Genomic DNA, 16,060 nt, shown 5'->3' with positions numbered 1-16,060 from the left:
TCAGAAATCTTGTCAATCTGAATGGTCTCCAGAGAGAGGTCTTCTCTAACAGCAGCACACAGGATTTAAAGACCCAGAGGCAAGGTGCCTTGTGCCACTGAAGCACTGGCCAGGCTACAGTACAAAGATCGAGTGGATCAGAAATGTCAGCAAAAGACCAATGTCACTGGTAATGCCATTAGGCACTGCTGTCCTTTCTGGATTAAATTTACAACACTCAGTATGTTTCTGTGGCTTTCTGACACTATGACCTAATGGGGGTTTCAGATTTAGCTTTCCAAATAACATGGTGACACCATCCATCGGATTCCTAAATTACAACGTAGGATATCATTCAAACTGCCGTCTACTAGCAGAATGTATAAATTATAATGTTTAGATCCTCCTTGATAGGACTATCATTCATCAGAACACAAAAACACAACTCCTTCACCTCATCCCAGAAACAACATACTGAATGCTTTAAACCAACAGAGTGTACCATCTCACAATACCTGCAGCCAGGCGGGGGAGGGGGCTGTTTTAAAATGGTGCGATCCACAGTTGTTGTCATGGTAAAAGGAAAAGGATCTTTACACAAGGATGTTTGTTAATGACAAAACCCAGGGCAAAACCTAGGAACATCTGGGGAAGGAAGTAGTTCTTCCAGGAAGGTCATTCAGGACAATGAAATGGATAATAACAATGATACATATTCTTCTCAGGGCCGATAGTAAAACAGCATGCTGCTTGCAGCAGACTGGATCGCATTACCTTTTCAGGTTTGTTTGTTTTTTCATTTGTGCTGAGTCATGGTTTGTTTTCTGTTATAAGCTTTGTTGCGCAATATCTGGCAAATTCTCCAGGCAATGAAAATATATAAACTCCCTATAACGTTGCATATCTCTGTATGTCTTTGCATTTAGCAGAGCAGATACTGGTAAACATATTTACTGGTAAACTTAAATATAACTTAAACATAAATGTAATAAAAAGCATAAAAGTTACTCATTTCCTTTATATATAAGTGCCGTAGTAGAGAGATGATCTCAGGGAATATTGCCTGAATGAACTTGCATTAAAATCAAATTAAAATGTAAATCTTCTTCACTATCTTTGTTTTCTGACTGCACCTCGTTTTTATTGTTTGCAGTTGGCGAAAATTGATCATAATAATAAGATAGCACTTGTGAAATATTCACATATGAAATATCTATTTTTCTTTTGCAATATTTACATTTATCATGCACACTTCCACCATTGTGTGGCTGCTGCTAAATGTGTCAAGGTTATTCCAGGTAATTTTTTTTTTTTGTGTATGTGACATTGTGTATGTGCATCCACGTACATATAAAGTACAGCCACAACTCAATGCTCTGTGAAACCCCACATCTGTTACACATGGTCCTTTGAAGCAATGTGGATGCCAGAATATTAAAAGACATACAAAAACAAGTACAATGTCATCTGAGTACAACACAGTGCTGATATTGACTACAAACCTCTAATTACTGTGTTTAGTGGAAAAACACAGACCTGACACAGGCCTAGACACAGGCAGTGGATTGACCAAAGCAGGAAGGGAGGTTAAAAGTTATCCTGCTGTACCGGACATCCTGCTCCTGCATGCATCAGCATTGGTTTCAGCATGCACCGTCAACATCAGATTTAACTCCCTGCAGTCAGATATTTGCAGGAGTTTTGCATTTCTACTTTCCCTACCCCCTTCCTGCGAAGCCTCCTCAGAGCAAATCTGTTATAAATAAATCCCATCCCAATCAATACAGCTCAGAAAGGAGGACACTTTGCCAATCACCAAGAGGGCAGTCGAATGCACTGCTCTCCTGAGTCATGTATTATGTGAATCTCAACAGATGAAAACATGCTTCAACTACAGCAGATTCTCATGATGTTTCTCTCTATGTTTATTTCTGTTGGTTCTGAAGAGTGAAACAAACATTTGTATTCAAATGCAACGTAACCACACCCTAACGTAACGTAACCCTAGATCTCCATGAAGCAGTTACATTACTCTTTGAATTGTGGAATTAAATCTCATACAGTGCATTAGGTCATTATTCAGACCCCTTCACGTTTTTCACATTTCATTATGTTGCAGCCTTATGATAAACCATTTAAATGGATTTTCCTTCATCCACACATTCCAATACCCAATAGTGACAAAGGAAACACAAATGTTCAGATTATTTTGGAAAATCTATTAAATAAGGAGCAGCTGAAGTATCTGTCCGGAAATGTTTGATTGGGTTCCAGTAAGGGCTCTGACAGGGCCCCACTAATAACAGTGTTGTCCCCAAACCAACCTTGCATTGTCTTGGCTGCATGATTCATTGAGCAACATAGCAAAAATGTGAAAAAGAGTGAAGAGGTCTGACCATGTGAATATTGAATACTTTCTCAATACATTGCATTTAGGGCTAAATGGGCAAATCATTTTGTGCTTGACCTTCACTTTGTTTATCAGCACCTGTGCTCTGGCGCTCTATCTGTCAGTGGTTGGTGGTGTGTGTGTGTGGGGGGGGCAGGGGGGATGGGACAGGACCATAGCTTGCAGAACGGGGAGTCGGTGCAGTTGGCCCTAATGGCCAGCTGTTCTCTCCCACGCCTCAGCCTTCAGCCCCAGAAAACAGTTAATGTTAGCAGTTAGCATTCCCTCCTCCTCGTGCTCATGGTGGAGAGTGGATAATACATTTCCGTCTTTATTACATAACACATGCATGGACTGTATAGAGCATGATGGTGTGAGGCTGTCCCATAGAAAACTCCAGTATAATAAAATCCAAAACCATTGTGAACATGTAAAGCAGATGTTAAACAATTACTTGTCCACACTGTTTAGGCTACTGGAAAATGTATTCTAGATCAAGAATGTATAAATGCATAAGGTGACTGCATTAGCAGCAGGCTTGTGCAAAATTACAGAATTAGATTGAAACTGGCTCTTAAATTCCAATTCAATTCTTGAATTATTTTAATTCTCAGAGAGATGCTGCTAACATACATTACCCCGCACCCAATTATGTCTACTACTGACATCAATACATTCCAAGAATGTATTTTTGATGTATTTTTTATGTATTCTGTTTGAGGGGAACAGTACATGTAAACATGCATGTTTCATGCAAACATTAAAAGCATGATATAGAATTAACTTAATCTCTGCTAATCAAGGTTGTGCACAATTTGAATTGCAATTCTGCTTCCTGTTTGCCACCTCAATTGAAATGCAAGTGTGAAGCTGAGAGTGATAAGAATAAGAACGCATGCACACACACACACACACACACACACACACACACACACACACACACACACACACACACACACACACACACACACACACACACACACACACACATGCACACACACACACACACACACACACACACACACACACACACACACACACACACACACACTCATACGCACACACACACACACACGACACACCTATATAAGCTCATGCCGCCCCATAGGTCTATACCACTCTGTTTAACCCTTCTCTTTCATGAAGACCCTTCTCTTTCATGAAGACCCTTCTGGGCTTGACACTTGTGATTTCATGACCCACTTTCGCTGCATCTCTACGCATGTCTACACATATTCAACCATAGCAGCTCTTAAAGAGACAGTCATCTATTTTCACAAGCATCTGGCACATACTCTGTGGGTACTGTGTCCTCACCCATAACATGTGGTCACATTCATGTTATCTCTAACATGAATTTGCATGAACCACTGTTTCTATTATGTCTACAGAATATCTACAGTGCAGAATCATATGTTCCCTAGTCTTTATTAACTGGTAACACTACTTTTCACATCCAAATTGTTTCCCTCTGTGCAAGGTTGCTCAGTAAATAGCATTCATATTAAGCTATTTGCTTCTGTTAATAAGGATTTTTTTCTGTGCATTTCATTCCAGTCATCAATATCATTATCACAAAAAGCCATTAAGCCATACACAGCAAGTGTATATCAGCAGCACTGAGAGCTATTGAACGGCACTCTGATGGCTGCTGCACATCTGATGAGGTGACGTTCTCACCCTTCCCCTGGCACGGTGTCACCCAGAGTCCAAGGACGTGGCCCTGAGAGTGTCTACTTCCTTTCAGAGCGCCGCGCTGAGTCATCACGCTAGCTGGCTATAGCCCACCTCAAGTACACCACAGCACAGCTCGCATTAGCACTGACCAGCACTGCCATGCGTACCTTGAGGAAAACTGCAGAAAGGGCCTGACCGTCATTATCACAGGGCAGATCAGCTACTTATTAGAGACTGGTGGAAGAGTAACAAACTTTTCAAGTTTATTTATTTATTTATTTATTTATTTATTTTGGGTGGGGGGCATTCTGTTTGTCATACTGATGTGAAATGTGCACCATGTCAGTTTGTCATACATTTAATTCACCATGAAATTACTTTGCAAGTTCATTCAAATAACGCTTACATGACTAGGGTCCTTTGTGTTTTATCTTACAAGTCCCTTGTGTTTACAACTGGTGAGCTCTTCACAGCCATTTAACCCTTGTGGTGTAAGGGGTTTGGGTCTGTGGGACCCATTTTCAATGTTTGAAAGAACAAATTATGCTATTTATTATACCTTCTAACTCAAATTCATTGGTCTTGGCTCATTTTCTGTGAAGATAATATCACTATTACATATGAGGTGTTCTGTGTGTGTGTGTGTGTGTCTGTATGTGTGTGTGTCTGAGTGTAGGTGTCTGTGTGTGGGAATGTTGTCTTTCTGCACCTGCTATTCCCACACAAAGTTACAAAATTGTTGCATTTCAATCACTTTCACCTGTTCTGATTAAGTTCTAAGAAATAAGCACCAATAATGATAATGTTTCTATTTTTTCACCTTTTTTATAATGGAATTTCCTAATTTTCTCACAAAAATTATGATCATAAATGTGATCTCACAGGGGTAAATGGCGAATATGAAGCATAAATGATATCTATATCATTGGTAATTGAGCTAACAACTGTTAAGTATTTTTACATAAATTGTTATGGCTGTATTGATTTAAAAGCCTAATAATGTGGTGGGTCCACCAGACCTGGGAACATTGGCTGTGTAACAAAAATATGAACACCTTACAAGGGTTAATGCTAACTGGAGCTAGCAGAAGGGGAAATCAATATGTCAGCATTCACAAAGAGAACAGTTAGTCGGCTAGAAGGGGGTTTGGTGAAACCATCTGGCCTTTAGAACGGCAAAACACCTCACTAACGTGCATGTCGAAAGAGGTGATGCATGATCAGTGGATGTGTAGCCTCCCTTTGGTGGTGAATGAAGCTTTCTAAAATATCTAAGTACCAAGCACAATCCACAGTGAAGAATCAGACGCACTGAGTGGCCCGCAATAATGTCCATGTCTGATGCGTTGAATGCATCTGAGGATATACATACCAGTTGTGCATGCCAATTAATACAATTACAGAAAACATCGATATGAATTCATTGATCATCTCATGGAAAATGCAAGTCAGTCACAAGCAGCTTTTAACAACAGAACCGAGAGCCAAAGACTCAAACTGAACAGTCAAACTCAAACTGAAGAGGCGGCAAACACACCCTCTCCTCTTTCTCTGGTGCCTCCTTTGCAAATGTTATCTAACCAGTAATTTAGCTCACACCGTGTGTGGGAGTTCAGCCCATGCAAAATTGATGGTCTCCAAATGCTCTTCATAAATGGTATAACAAAAGCTTCCTTCCTGTTTACACTGTTATGTAATCCACATTAAAAAGTTATAGTCTGCTGCAAAAAAAAAATTACAAATAAAAGAGGGCCACATTTGATCTAATCTGATTGTGCTTCATGATCAGTATTACACTTTCTTCTCATGTCTGACAGTAGCATCTTTTGAATGCCAGCAGCTACAGTAGGTGATTAAATAGTAAGAGAGAGAGAGAGAGAGAGAGAGAAACACAGAAAGAAAAAAAGAAATAGTGAAAGGAAGGAAATTATGGGGGTCTGTTTGTTTTTTAATCCTTCCAGAATGTAATGCATAATGAGTAATATGTGTTTGTGTCTTATTTTAATATCACTGAACATCTGTCTAGTGTCTACATCTCTGATAACATTGCAGATAACTGCCATGTATTTATTCATGTATTAGTGTGCATTGGTCTTTGCAGGTGTTCCGCTCCACTCCCGTCACGGTGGAGCGGGCGACGGCAGCAGCCGAATCCCCCTGACAGCTCTGATTTACTCCATCCCACGGTGGCCCTGCAGCTAGCTCGCTTTCTCCATCTCTACAGCGCGGCAGTAAAACATGGCCGCCGATCCAGATTGCCTGCCACTGCTGCTGCTGCTGCTGCTGCTGCTGCTGTAGCCGCTGCCTCTGCCTGACACGAAGACGTGGAGGGAAATAACCCTCACATGCCATTACCAACATGCTGCGAGCCACACCTCTGCCACTGAGATTCCTCTACCCCCAATCTCATCTGCTACACTGTAACAGCTACAGTTCACCAAGGGACACTTTAGGAAGATCACATCAAAAATTGATTTCATTGGGGTCTATTTATCGTACGTTTAAGTGAATCTTTACATGTATCACCTTCCTGTTCTATATCTATCATGCTGACTTTGCTTTGGGTCATGTACACTTTCCTCCTTGATTGAGTTTTGGATGACCGAATGACCGATTGCCAGTGCCTCAGCAGTTTAGTGCCTCTGCAGTTTTGTTTGTTTTAAGAAGGGGTATGCTGGTTGTGCATGCAGGGCACATAAACCTGCCCTGGCTGGGTGATAGATTTTGCTCTACATCTGCAGAGTCTGCGTCAGTGGTTCTGCTCTGCAACACTGATTCAATTTTAGAACGTTAAAAATGGAGCCAGCTTTCAACACCTCCCTGACTACCACCATAAAATTGCTATGTCACTGCATAGTCTGCACACGCTAGGGTGCATGTGTGTTTGTCTGCGTGTATATATGTGCATCTTTGTGTGTGAGTGTCCTGAGGATGTGCATTTGTGTTTTTTTTGTGTGTGCAAGGGGGTGTATGGTGCATGTGTGTGTGAGTGTGTATGCGCTGATGTGTGCTGTATGTGTGTGCATGTGCACGTGTGTGTGCCTCTGTGGGTCTGAGTGTGTGTATGTGCACATAATCTTGGAGGGGGGATGGAGGACTTCTCCATCTCCGGGGCGTCCTGACCCTGACAGTTGACAGTGTTTAGCACACTTCTGAGGAGAGATTTCATCCCCCCGCCGGGCCGGCGCATTAAGCCCACCCATAACTAATGTCCCTCTGCGTCTCCTCTCTCACCCCATTCTGAAGCCAGATCTTTTCTTCACACTGTGTATGCACACGGTAATGAAGTCTGACTGACGACTCCAGCATAAGGCGGCATATGAGTCTGGTTATTTTTGTCTCTCTCTGTTAAATATGTTTTCTCCCGTTCTGTGGTGGCTATAGGCTGAGTCCCTCAGCTGCGTGGGATAGAGGGATGAGAGCTGCTAATGCATGTCTTTCAGGAGAGGAGAGATGCTGGAGCCTTCGTTAGATTGGGCCGTTCATCTTGCTGTGAGGGGGTCTTCATGCAGAAGTGAGAAGTGGAATGTCTGCTTATGTCCAAACCAAGGTGCTTGATCTTGTGGACGGAATGAAACATGAATTTACACACACAAGCTTCCACAGACTGCACTCAGCGGCCTCCATTTTAGCTCATGGCTTTCATGGAAACAACCGTCATTAAAACATTATTCCTACAAATATGAAGAAATAAACATCAAATTACACAGAATGACCAGTGGATAGGACTGCATTTATGGGACAAAATAGTCCAATCCATAACCATAGCAGGGTATCATGTGACATGTTCAACAATAAAGATGGGATGAATGTAATCAGACCATGAGCAAGACATCCCACACCTCAGGGTTGGCACAGCCACAGATGGGGCACAGCAAAATGTGCTATACAAACTAACTAAGCAGATACATGATGAGGAATCGTAGATGTAGATTTAGGGGAGAATAATATGTACACTACAACACACACACAGAGGAGATTCATTTTGTAATTTACATTTCAGAATTTTTGATGATTTGTTGTTCCCTCAGCTTCCATTTAATCTGTTCTCAGTGAGGCAGCTTCTGACTATCCTCCAGCCTGAACATGGCATTTTAGCCATCTACTAACAAAATGGTGTTGCTATTGGGTATTTTCCTATTATATCAGGTGGGACAGGAACAGGCACAGTTGACACAGGCTTGCTGGATGGATCAAATTGGAAGACTAACCAAACCCTCTAACGTTAACCATTTTGTAGTATGTCTGCAGTTGTCATAAAGCTTTGCTATACATTTGTTATAGACACAATTGTTTTCTAAATCTGATAAACCTTAAAGATACTATGAGCAATGTTAGCACTACTTGCTAACTTCTGACAGACAGTAGAGGAGTCTACCCCAACCAGTAGGTGCTGCTGTGCACCAGCCAAATAATTGGCAGTCAGGGGACACTGGTCTCTAGAAGTTTCCTGATTTTATTGCAGCCATTGCCATGCCAGGTTGAAGCTTTGAATATTCCACAGTCAGCGAATGCGTCTCTGGAAGTTTCCAGATTTTTTACCACTCTGGCCATGCCAGGTTGAAGCTTTTAAACCAGAGTGTACAGAACCCAAAAGATTTTACTGATGCATTGTTTTTCACAGTGCATCTTTTCTCCTATAAGCCTTCAGACTGTAAAGACCTTTTGGTGTATTCCAACATTTCCAAACATCAGCTTGCCAAAACAGGTATAGACAATGCAACCAGAACAAAACAGAATCTGATAAGATGCAATGACTAACCTAATAATAAAAATATTACAAGTGTCTTTCAAATCCAGTCATGATAGCAAATACATCTTTTTTCTGGGTTTGGAGATACAGAATTCTTTCCTCTTGTTGGAGGACAAGCAAGTGCTAGTTGGAATGGCCTCTTACCCTGTTAATGCTAATATTTTTGTCTCTGGGGTAGGTCCAAAGCAAGAAGATAAATAACCGCATGAATGTAATTTACATCAATGAGCTGAAGAAAAGGCAATGAAAACAAAGACTCAAAGTCAGATGGCCTCTCCGGCACACACACAGTGTGTATGACTCATTCAGGAGGATCCGCTGTTGGCCCACTTACATACTCCTGCCTCTGAACATGTGTAAATGCAGATTACAAGCCAGGGGCGCGCTTTCCAAAACCATATTGTTGGTTGCAATGCAATTTCCCATTGCCAACCAACTAAGTTGCTAACAGGTTAGCAGTAGGCTACTCTACTTTTTCACAACACCTAATCTCATTTCTCATGGAAAGGATGGTCTGCTAAATTCCTTAACCATAAACCATCTTTGACCAGCAAGTCTTCTACAGTCTGACCAATGCAGTAATATCACCACTCTCCTCCCTTTACAAGAGTGCAATGAGTCAAAGGTCATACAGCCAAGGCAAATTGTACAATGACCAGGCTCTTAATTTACTGCATAACAAAAATAAAATGTAAAACGCCACTGACACTACAATATTACACAGGCAAATTCACAGCCATTTCAGTTTTTGATTTTTGTTTTACCTAGATTGTATTTTTAAATGGATCAAATCCATCAAATCTGTGACAGCAGCCATTACAACACAACATCTTTCCACAACGTGTGCACTACGAAGCATGATTAGGGTCCACCACTGCTGCGAAAAAAACACGGTAAACGAATAGTGCTGCATTTGTTTTTTCATTTGAAAATAGTATCTATCATAATTTATACAACCAATGGTCAACTCCGCCTTCAGTGGCGATAAAGGAGCATCAACATCTTCGGCCCCCTTTTACACTAAATTCAACGTGGCCTCACGGCTGATGCTCAGTGAGGGATGCAGAGGGAGAGAGGGGGGGGGGGGGGATGAACGCCACCCATCCCCCAAGCCGCGCAGGCTCCGGATGATGTGCTGTGTGTGCGTGCTTGTGGCGCGAGGTCTTGTCGCGGTTCGTCTCCAAAGGCTCAAAGCAGTCCAGTCTGTCAAGATTTAACCGAATCATTAATCTATTCTTTAGTGTGCAGCAACATTTCCCCATCATCACATCGTCTCATACAAGGTATCATCCCTATCCTTAACCTTGTGATAGCAATAGAATATCTTACGACATTACGCAACCAGTCAAGATTACGATTGACTGTGGTGCCCCCAGTCTTGACTGTGTAAATTATATTTTAGGTATTTAGTATTTTAATTTAATTTAGTTTAAGTTGCAACTATAGGTTTCGCCTGAATGCCTGATATGCCAACTTTCCGGTTATTCCAATAAAAACAAAACTCAGTTCAGCATTATACATTATTTTTTTATACAGGGACTAGTATAGACAGGTTAATCTAAGTATATTTTAATATACGCCTGCGTAAAATGGCCTGTATCAAAAAATAAGCACCTTTATGTTCACTTCAAGGATAATACTTTATTACACGGAGCCTGACCATGTAGGCCCAATAGCATCATTATCTGTAGTGATCAATTCTGTCCTTGCCTAGATTTCATATGGAGTCAGACAACAGAGAATCACGCATCAGATATTCTGCCTTTTTTGCGAAACACCGTGGAGCTGGCACAAGAAGCCTACATGTTCCTTTTAATATAGCGTCAGCGAAAGGAGAAAATGCTGGTAGTGAATTTGTACAGTTTTATCCATGCGCGCACCTGTAATCATCGAAATACAACCTACACCAGAGACTCAGAGTAGCTAGGGTGCTGGGGATGCTGAAGCAGTCATTCCCCGTCTGAGTGCCCCGCAGATGGATGCGCCTCAGCCGCAGTCCACCTCTGATTCAGGGCACCCCTGCATTTATACCCACTATTAACAACACACAGTACATTTTACCAACATGTGAATCTGGTTAGGGAACTGATATTCTTAAAGGGGAAAATCGTGTTTGCAAGGGTTCCTGGTTTATCTCAGTTTGTCCAATAATCGAGGGAAATTCGTTCCGCCATTAACGACAGATCTGCAACTAAGAAGAAGTATGCATTTATCTATCCAATTACAAAAAATATATACTTTTTGATTGGTAACGTTAAAACCCATTGGTGTTGTACGCAACGCATTGGCCCAGTGATCAATCATCAGGGTGAGGCTTTTTCCAGAAACAGAATAAAAACACCAGGACGCAATACTATTTGACCACAATGCAAAAATATATCATGTCCAACTATATAACCCCAATAAATCAGTCTACCTGGACATTTACTTGTCACAAGCACGACATGTGAATATGTGAGATTATATATAAACTGATTTGTGTAAGTGACGCTACCAAGCTCAGTGCTACCAACCAAACACCGCATAAATAGTGTTTCACTACCCCACTGGAATATGGGCGTTTCTAAAGGGTCTCTCCTCTGGAAATTTCAGCCGTGAGGAAATTGCGTTCGCGGCCTCAGAAATGAATGATAGAGAACAAAGAAAATATAAATATCCCGTGATAACTTGCAGTGAGGGATTTAGGTTGCATGTCCGCATATGATCGGAGAAATGTCATTGCTGTAGTAACCAGATCAACGCGGTTGCACAATGGCAAAGCATATACCGCATCCATGGAGGACGCGCCATATACGGATAAGCGATAATTAGCTCGTGTGAAAAAGCGCAGCATCATTAATCCGCCTATTTAAAGCAAGAAGAAAACAATACTCCAATTCACTTCATACGAATATGAAAAAAATAAAATGATCTTACTTTCGCCGACCACCGCCTTCAATCCGATGGGTGCCATGATGCTCCTGAATGACAGACCGTATTCACACTCCTTTCCTCCCTCTCTCCCTCGCTGTAGTCCACCCCTGTCTCCGCTAGATCGAGGGTGCACACCTCACAGCGCGTCTTACTGCGGAGATTCGACCAGAGAGGCAACGTCACTGCGTATCGGCCCCTCCCTTTCCCTGAGCTTCATTCTCCTTCAGTTCCACTTATTTGTGGGTCCTATAGTGGAAGTCTGTTCGAACTATTTGCAGACACTTTAGCCTGTACAGTTATGTGGAGGCTATTTGAAAATCGTAGTCTTTTAGAATTATCCAATTTGTATATCCCTTGCAATCCTATCACGTGATTTTATGTTGGGTTTATGTCATGTGATAGTCTATGTTTGCCGTTAACTGAGAGTTTGTGTGTGTGTGTGAGTTAAATCACTGCGCTCAACTCTGATTTTTCACGGGCTATTTGTTCTCTCTTGCACCTATTACAAGAATTAGTGGGCATATGGTTAATTGCACGGCAATCCGAGCGTCATTTGCGCTCTATTGAATAAAGAAAACGCAGAAAGGAAAACTACCAATTCATCAACACATGACCAATTCAATCAACACAAGATTAAATGACCAGGCAATATTGCCCTTGACGCTTATCAAGCAATAAGGCTCTCTCTCCACAAGAGGTCAGCAGAGCACCTTTAATAATGCAGACTATAGCGAATGATTGCGTTTGGGAGGTATAGTCGAAAGACGTTGGGTCTGTGTTTCACGACTTTGTGTGGTTACAAGTGTCAGGGAGCTGTTCCTAGAGCACACTGGAGGCAGCGGCACAGGTGTCAGACACGCAACTTGAGATGAGGAGGAAACAGCAACATCCCAACCTCTGTAACACCTGGTTGCTTCAACTTCGAATGCCAGCCTCTCAGGAGACTGAATAGCTGTGTATGAGAGCGAGCTCTGCTGCGTAATTACGCATAATATAACATACCTCACATCTGTGGACTTGCAAATTACTACCTTATTCACAAGTACTCAGCTAATAAGATATATAGATCATCCCTATGCCACATCATGCAGCATGAAGCAGTGGGCTATATGCCTAGTCCTACAGAATAGAATATCATGTTTTTATATTTGTAGTTTTATATTTGTAGGCTATGAATTAATTTTAATTAAATCGAGGAACAGCAAACAATATTAAACTGGTGAACTGCAAACTTGGTGACTGGTGAACAGCAAACAGAAACACACATAGGAAAACATTTACAAATGCCACAGGCTTACAGTCTAACATCTGATGCGGCAAATTCCGAAGTTCTTAAGGGGTACTTTATGGGCGACGTCCTCCCTTCTGCCACACCTCTACTGAGCGTTTGACTGAACACGTTTGTCTTGTAGCGACTCTGGGTTTGAGGGTGTGACCTGAACTCCATACCGAGCTAGTCCAGTCTGAAACACAAAACGCAGTTTCTCCCTCCCCGCCGTGGTGGTGGCCAGTTCAGTTTCATCAGAGTTTTTTAGCAAGCGGCGTGTCAAACCTGGAATTTTCGGAAACTTCTCTAAACACCTTCAGTTGGCTAACACGTTTTGGGATGTTGAGGTTAAAGGCGAGGAGGAGAGAACCCGGATACTTTTTCCACTTTCTAATTTGACATTTGGAGAAGTTTCAGTGAAACACGTTGCGGGTATCCAGCATACAACCGACGAGTAACGGGATTGGTTCACGGACTTGCAGCCTACTTAGAACTGTTGGGACATTGAAGGACAGAAAAAGTCAGGATGGGGGATGTAATTTCTTCGCACCTGGATGAAGGCAGGCGTGAGAAGATAACAGGTAAAATGAGCCATGCGCATGTCTTAGAACAACAACGACCAAAAGCATGTGCAGAATGCGCTTTATTCTGTTATATACTTTGGTGAGGCATTGTACTTTGTCTGTGAACCAGTTTTCTACCTATCTTATGACTTCAGTCTGTTGTGTGGCTCAATTAGTTGCCGACATGTATTTGTGGTAGAGCATTGGCATTGGCTTAACCTTTAAACAATGTTCGTTGCTACCCCCCTTAATTTACTGTCAAATTTGACCGGACAGTTTTAACTGCTCTTAAATACCAATACCATGACAAAAAGTATTATTTAATAGAACATTTATTGTAAACAGAACCTTATTAGATAATTAACATCTAAAACATGTGTGTTTGTGTGTGTGGGTGTGTGTGTTTCTGTATGTGCGTGAATGTGTGCAAACACTCACTGGTGGTTCACATGCACAGTGGAAACATGACAACATGAACTGTGTGTGTGTGTGTGTGTGTGAGAGAGAGAGTGGGTGTAAATGTGTGTGTGTGTGTGTTTGTGTGTGTGTGGGTGTGAGTGTTTCTGTGTGTGCATACATGTGTGTGCATTCTGTGTGTGTGTGTGTGTGTGTGTACATGTGTGTGTGTGTCTGTTTGTGTGTGTGTGGGTGGTTCACACACACGAGTGGCAACATGACAACATGAACTGACAACATGTACTGAGTGTGTGTGTGTGTGTTTGTGAGTGGGTGTACATGTGTGTGTGTGCTTTATGTGTGTCTGTTTGTATGTGTGTGTGGGTGTGTGTGCATGCATGCATGTGTGTGGGAATATTGGTGGTAAGTTGTAGGAGTGTGTGGAGAGAGATGTCTTTTATCTCCTGGATGAAAATGATACTCTTTCCCAATCATTTCCTATGGCGGTCATTTTTGACCGTGAACAAAAAAAGTGTTTCTAAGTTGAATAAATCACTCAAAATTCAAAAGAAGAAGTCCTAATCAATTCTATGTGTTCAAAAGCCTTTTGTGAAGGATATCATAAGATCTTGAGGCAATCTGATGAAAAATGCCATATTTATGGTACAGGGAATGTGTAAATCGGTCATTTTTGACCGGAACAGTGTTAGAAGGTTAAACGGTAGCTTCTGTCTGATCTGTATTCTGTAGTTGCTTTCACTATATGGGGAAGTATTTGAATTGTGTACACTAAACTGAACTTTAACCAAACACAATGCTGTCAGTGACATACTGACCGTTTGTGCCACAGAGATACCAAATATGTTATAGAAGCATACTCATAGGAATAACATATGGGGGAATAATCATAATGCACCCCCTCCCCCAGCTTACTGCATATCCCAGTCATCTTCAAGGAACAGTGATATTTACTTTAAAAACAATGATCATCTTCAAGACAAACAATAGGCATGACAGAGAGACATTTTAGTTTTGCACTGACCCTTTCATTCTGGCAGCCCCACTTTGTATTTGGAACATTCAAAACCATGCTGGCTATGCTCTGGTTTCTTTGTGTAGACTATTGCCTATTTAATCACTGTGTTTTGGTTTGGTTTATATGATGCTGAAAATAAGTCTCAAGAGACTTCTAGTGTTTATGAAAGCCATTCTGTGATCAGATGAAGGTTAGGGTTTTCTCTGCAGAGGTTTGGTAAGTTCTGTTTTTACCTCCACACTGTGAGCAGTTTTATGTGTATATGCCTGTGGAGACTTGTTCTGTTATGTGAATGGGAGGGTTTGTTCAACAGAAGACCTCTCAAATGCACCTTAGATGCCTCTCATCACACCTCTGGCTCTGATCTTAATGTCACCCAGGTACTCTTTTGCTGTCAAAACCTGACAATTCAAATGGACAAAAAAAGCAGCATAGAATGACAACTGATGGCTCTGTGTATACTGCATGTGACAGTGGGTTGAGGTTTATGTTTCCAGTTGTTGTTATTTTGGTAAAAATAAACCCAGTGGTAACCATGTGACGTAGATGTTGCACATATGCTTTTTACACATCAACACCCATTTATCAAACAGACTCAAGACAGCGTAGCGTGTTGATGTGTGTTGGCGGTTGAAGTCCTCGTGCGCTCTGAGCCTCTTCGTTCGGACTCTCTTTGGTGGAGCTTAGCCAGCCGCCGTGCTTTTGGCCAGTGGATGCTTGCTGTGGGCCATTAGTGTGAGAGATGGGGAGGAGAGGGCGAAGCCCTCCTGGACAGATCCCACTCTCTGCTGAGTCTCTGTTCCACAGTCAGACGAGCGGACTGAACGGAACACTGACCACAGAATGCAGGGAATGCCGTGTGACGTCTCGCATTTGGGGGCTTTGGCTGGAGAGATGGAAACCCTCTTGGATGGAAACATCCAACCTGGGCTCACCACGCAAATCTATACATATACAGTAGAGTAGACTACACACACCCCTGCACAACCTTCCACACACACACACACACACACACACACACACACACACACACACACACACACAAGGGCACTGTGGAAAAACAATGATACCTGGCACCTTGATGATT

General features: G+C 41.9%; 2 protein-coding genes across 3 annotated transcripts in view; one reads left to right on the top strand and one right to left on the bottom strand.

Moving 5' to 3' along the window:
* Positions 1–11,868, bottom strand: part of stxbp1a (syntaxin binding protein 1a) — a 37,640-nt gene extending 25,772 nt beyond the window's left edge. For both annotated transcript variants that reach the window (XM_048258222.1, XM_048258223.1), the window contains exon 1: positions 11,715–11,868. In XM_048258222.1, coding sequence (XP_048114179.1) covers positions 11,715–11,751 — 37 coding nt within the window. In that variant the 5' untranslated portion in view covers positions 11,752–11,868. The remainder of the gene's footprint in view (positions 1–11,714) is intronic.
* A 1,285-nt stretch (positions 11,869–13,153) lies between these two features.
* niban2a (niban apoptosis regulator 2a) overlaps positions 13,154–16,060 on the top strand; it is a 36,488-nt gene continuing 33,581 nt past the window's right edge. Inside the window, exon 1 of the mRNA XM_048259568.1 lies at positions 13,154–13,559. Within this exon, the coding sequence (XP_048115525.1) occupies positions 13,505–13,559 (55 nt within the window). The 5' untranslated portion in view covers positions 13,154–13,504. The remainder of the gene's footprint in view (positions 13,560–16,060) is intronic.

This window comes from Alosa alosa, chromosome 12 (assembly GCF_017589495.1).
Source record: "Alosa alosa isolate M-15738 ecotype Scorff River chromosome 12, AALO_Geno_1.1, whole genome shotgun sequence".
In the NCBI taxonomy this organism is placed as follows: Eukaryota; Metazoa; Chordata; class Actinopteri; order Clupeiformes; family Clupeidae; genus Alosa; species Alosa alosa.
This window is presented reverse-complemented; position numbering and strand designations above follow the sequence as displayed.